General features: G+C 34.5%; 1 protein-coding gene across 10 annotated transcripts in view; it reads right to left on the reverse strand.

Annotated features, from left to right (window-relative positions):
- Positions 1-254: 254 nt before the first annotated feature.
- Positions 255-4,489, reverse strand: part of PTBP2 (polypyrimidine tract binding protein 2) — a 45,013-nt gene continuing 40,778 nt past the window's right edge. For 7 of the 10 annotated variants that reach the window (XM_017729857.1, XM_008630254.2, XM_017729853.1 and 4 more), the window contains 5 exons: positions 4,420-4,453; positions 3,884-3,976; positions 3,281-3,497; positions 3,103-3,180; positions 255-2,968 (listed from right to left, as the gene is read on the reverse strand). In XM_017729857.1, coding sequence (XP_017585346.1) covers positions 2,836-2,968; positions 3,103-3,180; positions 3,281-3,497; positions 3,884-3,976; positions 4,420-4,453 — 555 coding nt within the window. In that variant the 3' untranslated portion in view covers positions 255-2,835. The remainder of the gene's footprint in view (positions 2,969-3,102; positions 3,181-3,280; positions 3,498-3,883; positions 3,977-4,419; positions 4,454-4,489) is intronic. The other 3 variants (XM_008630253.2, XM_008630252.2, XM_017729852.1) reach the window with 1 other exon arrangement.

Genomic DNA, 4,489 nt, shown 5'->3' on the forward strand with positions numbered 1-4,489 from the left:
TAGAAACTTCTTTTTAAGGAAATAAGCCTGGCAAGAAATATATAAGTTACCCTTTTATAAACCCCTATATTTATACACAATCAGACAGTGCAGATGTTTACAGTTATTTCAAAATTACACATATGGCAATCACTGTATGCTATCTGATACACGTTTTAGAGTGGAAATGATTCAGCACAAGCCGAACCCACGGAATGGCAAATTTCAATTCACATTTCTAGTTGAAACACACAAGCACATCTGATACACAAAAGGAAATCTGACACACTTTTTATTTTAGAAAAATATGGGATATCATATTGTACAGATGAAAAACATAACAGATCAGCTCAGTCAGACCCTTAACTACTGCTTAAATCACTGGAAATAGTCACATCTATGCGTTTGGGTGCTTGAGTTGTAAAAAGATGCTGATTCACAAGCTTTGAGTATGGATGAATAGGATTCTACCAGCACTTCAGATTGGGTCCTCACTGCAATGCCTGGAGTATAACTTAAGTCATCTATTGGGTGTAATTCTGATAAAATTCATTTTATTTAACATATTAAGACTAATGCAAGTCCCCTATATTATAACATGACCTTCAAAAGCTGATAGCAATTTACTGATTTGAAAGCCACCCAAAGGAAGACATCAGTTCACAAAGTATTCTGACATCAATGTATCTGCAAGCGGTTGTACTGCTAAAGTGACTGAAAATGCTTTGATTTGAATGCAGACAGCTTTTACCGAATGCTCCAGGATCATTCAGTTATTCTTAAATGGCAACTGTGTAAAATCCTATTTCTAACTGAAGGGGAAAAAACCCCACAACAATCAGTTCAAAGTAATATAAGGAAACACTACTGAAGTGCCCAAACTGTTTTAATAATCATTTGAACCCAAGACTCTGGAAAGGTGAAGTATCCTGTTCTCAAACATGTATGGTCCACGATCTCATGTTAAATCCTTTGTTACTTTCACCCATGAGTGCACTGTATGATTAGTAGGAAATCTTTAGCAGACACAAAAAAATGGAAGATGAAACTTGCAGCAAGAGAGCATGGCAAACCTGAGAGATCTATTAGTGCATAAATCTGCTTAAAAACTAAAAAGATAGAAAGAGAGAGCTAACAAACTACAATAAAAGTTATGTCTTTAAAGCAGTAAGTTGTAACAGGGTGGGAAACGTTTGATTTGCACATATGCCTGCAAAGGGGTCACTATCTGAAAATAGAGTTGGTATTTTTCACAGCATCAGATTTATGGTAAAGAGCCATAAATAGCAGTTTTTAATACTACGCTTTTCCCACCCTGGCAGAGAATAAACATGAATTTAGAAGCACAGTAGAAGTGAAAAACAAAGAAGAGGAGAGATAGAAAGCAGCAGAGAAAGACAGAAAAGGTGAATACAGAGCTACAGAAGTGTTTATTGAGCATGCTACAGAGGTAAGCAGAGTACACACAAAATGAAATTAAACAACCATCAAACCTCCCAACTTTGTTAGAAAATTAATTTTTAATTGTGCCACTTTCAAACTATACTGAATTTTACAATTCTAAAGATGTAAAAACTCAACTAATAGAAAATATACATGACCTTTTTTTTCTACATAGATAACAGAATCTATGAATCTTGAAACTAAGTACATCAATTTCAAAAAGTATTGGTCATTTAAACAGAATCAAGGTAACAGTTCAGACTCTCAGTGAACTGCTTTCAAATTAACAGGATCTGCAGATTCTGAGCCATGTTTATAGTAAAGTCAGATCAATTTCTAAATACAAAATATTTTGAAGAGATTTATTAAAACTGAATATTACAATGCAAGGTAAATTAAGACTAAAGGCACATAAACTTTGGTCCCACCTGGTTGTCAGTTTTAGGAAACTGCCACAAAATTTCCTGCAAGCATTTGCAGCAAACTTTCTTCATCATTGAAAAATACATGCACCATTTCCTGAACTAGCTTGACCAGTCTGTACATGCTCAGAAATCCACAACCATATTCCATATCTTAATTACAAACTAAAGATGGCAATATATATTGAAATGCACGTAAGTCATGTCAACTCCAAAAACATCTACGAAAAATATTCAGCCACAAACAAGACATTACTTAGTGCTGACATTTATATGATACATCCCACAAGAGTGTGTACAAAAAGGTTAAGATTCCACAATGCTTTTCACGTAGGGCTCAAAGTCACAGAAGTCACTTTTTGTCCTTTAAGAAATTAATATTCTGTACCTTGTTAATTTTAACTAATGCCTACATTCATAACTGAATCTAGACCAGAACAATGAAATACAAAAGGCCTTTTTTAAAAAAGAACACAAAGCAAAAAGTAGCAAAACTCAAATAATGTCATTTTACTCTTTCAGCATAATGCATCTTATCCAATTAAAAAGAAAAGTAAGTGACAAGCCAGCATATAAAGAAATCTATCAAGCAGGAGAAAACAAAAACTTAACCTTTTTACACACCCCTGCCTAAACATATTTAAATTATCATGTAACAATGTGCCCCAGACAACCAAATTTGCTTTTTACTAGTTATGCAATTCCAGCAGTACTAATTTTCCTTTTTAAGGCACGTACGTCAACTAAGTTGAAAAAATGTGGTATTAACTTGAAATCTTTTAAACAAAACAATGGTTTATCTAAACAACAGTTAAACAGTTGAAAAGCAGTTAATATCACTGCCTTTTTTTTTTTTTAAACAATCAAGGAATGATAACAGCATGAAAAAAAATAAAAAAACAGAAGACAAACTCTGGTCCCCACTTTCCTGAACAGTCAAAAGGTGACAACACCAAACAATGCAATACACCTTCATTCTCTATCTGCCTTTTTAAATAGTTGACTTAGAGAAAGAAACTCTCAGATGGTGACTTTCTCCCAGATTGTAATTGTGAAGATCAATCAAAGCCTGAATAGCTTCTTCTACTGTTGACATCTGAAGAAGTGCCATCTTGTGATCTCTTCTGAAACAAAATAATGGAATTAGGAACTTGAACACTGGAGGGGTTGCTCCTAATGTTTGCTATCTGATATGCACTTTTTCTTAAGATGTGCTGCAAAAACTTTTTTTAGAGCTATGTGCAGAAAAGCTACTTACTGAAAAAATTTAAATGCCTTCACAGTGCCTCCAGTGTTAGCAAACAATGTGCGTAGATCCTCTTCTGCTACTGATGGTCTACAGACAGACAAAATAAGCATAAGCAGGAAATCATTAGGCAATTCAGTGTGTTGTGATTCACATGAATATTAGCGGCTTACTGACAGGGAACACTTACGGAATATTGGACAGATGAAGTGTTGCAGAAGGAGGGAATATATTTTGAAAGTTTTTCGAACCAGGTTTCTTGAAGCGGTGCAAAGGTGAATTACCAAAATCTTTAGTCAGCCCTTGGTCATCGAGTCCCTCGCGAGGTAGTTGTACTGTCTGATGTTTAGAAAGGGTAACCCGAATAATCTTTCCATACATTTTTTGTCCATTAAGATGGCTCATGGCTGAAAAAGACAAGTTTACTCAGTTGAGTGCTACTTTTCAACAGCTTGTGGTACATTACACAAGCAAAGAAGAAAAACACCCAAGCAAATCAAAGGGTCAGTGTGCTAAAAGACTGGAATCAAGAAGTAGGTCTGCAGCCTCTTTGTGAATAATTAATTTTATTTAGGGATCACCACATTTGATTCGCTTTTAAATTCATTTAGGGTATTCATTTAGGTGCAGACCTTCTGGAACACAAGTGCATGCAAAAAGATTTTGGATCTGGTGGGTAACCAGAATAAGAGGCAAACTGACAAATATAAACACACTTAGTTCACCTGATCTTACACAGCCTAATTTCCAAGTACTTAAACTAATGGGAATATAAACAGAAAACTAATCTTACCCAGCTGTGACTGGTTTCCATCAGCCATCTGTATAAGAGCACTATCTTTCTTATTGTACAAAATCTTCACACGCTGCACATCACCATAAACACCTTTTCAAAGTCAAAAGTAACCCAAAAGAAAAAGTTCATTTTAAAGCCAGCCACCTAAGTAATGTATTTTGACATATCAATGGAACATTCAGACAGCAACAAGATCACTCACTCAAACTCAACACACTCACAAATGAATAAAGGAGATAAAGATTTTGAATAGTGAATTTTGAAAAGAATAATTTTTGATAAACCCTCAAAGCTATGTGAATGATATAAAATTAAAGACCATGCAAAATATATTAGCATGCATTAAAAGAAAATCTGTGTCTATGGAGAGATTTAAACAGCAAAAGAAAAATAGCAAAAGATTTACTATTCAACTTTAAGCCAAAGTGCTAGCTACAAATAAGAATTAAGGTGAAACAAAAAAACCAACCAAACAAAAACCATAAAAACAAAATCAAATCAATAATAAAAGTATAGTGCTAACAATAACATACCGAAGAGGGTAAACAGACTTTGGGGCGTAACCATCTTTAGAAGGAGAGAAGAGCAAGCAGCGTAAGACAA

The sequence above is a fragment of the Corvus brachyrhynchos genome, unplaced genomic scaffold (genome assembly GCF_000691975.1).
Source record: "Corvus brachyrhynchos isolate BGI_N302 unplaced genomic scaffold, ASM69197v1 scaffold101, whole genome shotgun sequence".
Lineage (NCBI taxonomy): Eukaryota > Metazoa > Chordata > Aves > Passeriformes > Corvidae > Corvus > Corvus brachyrhynchos.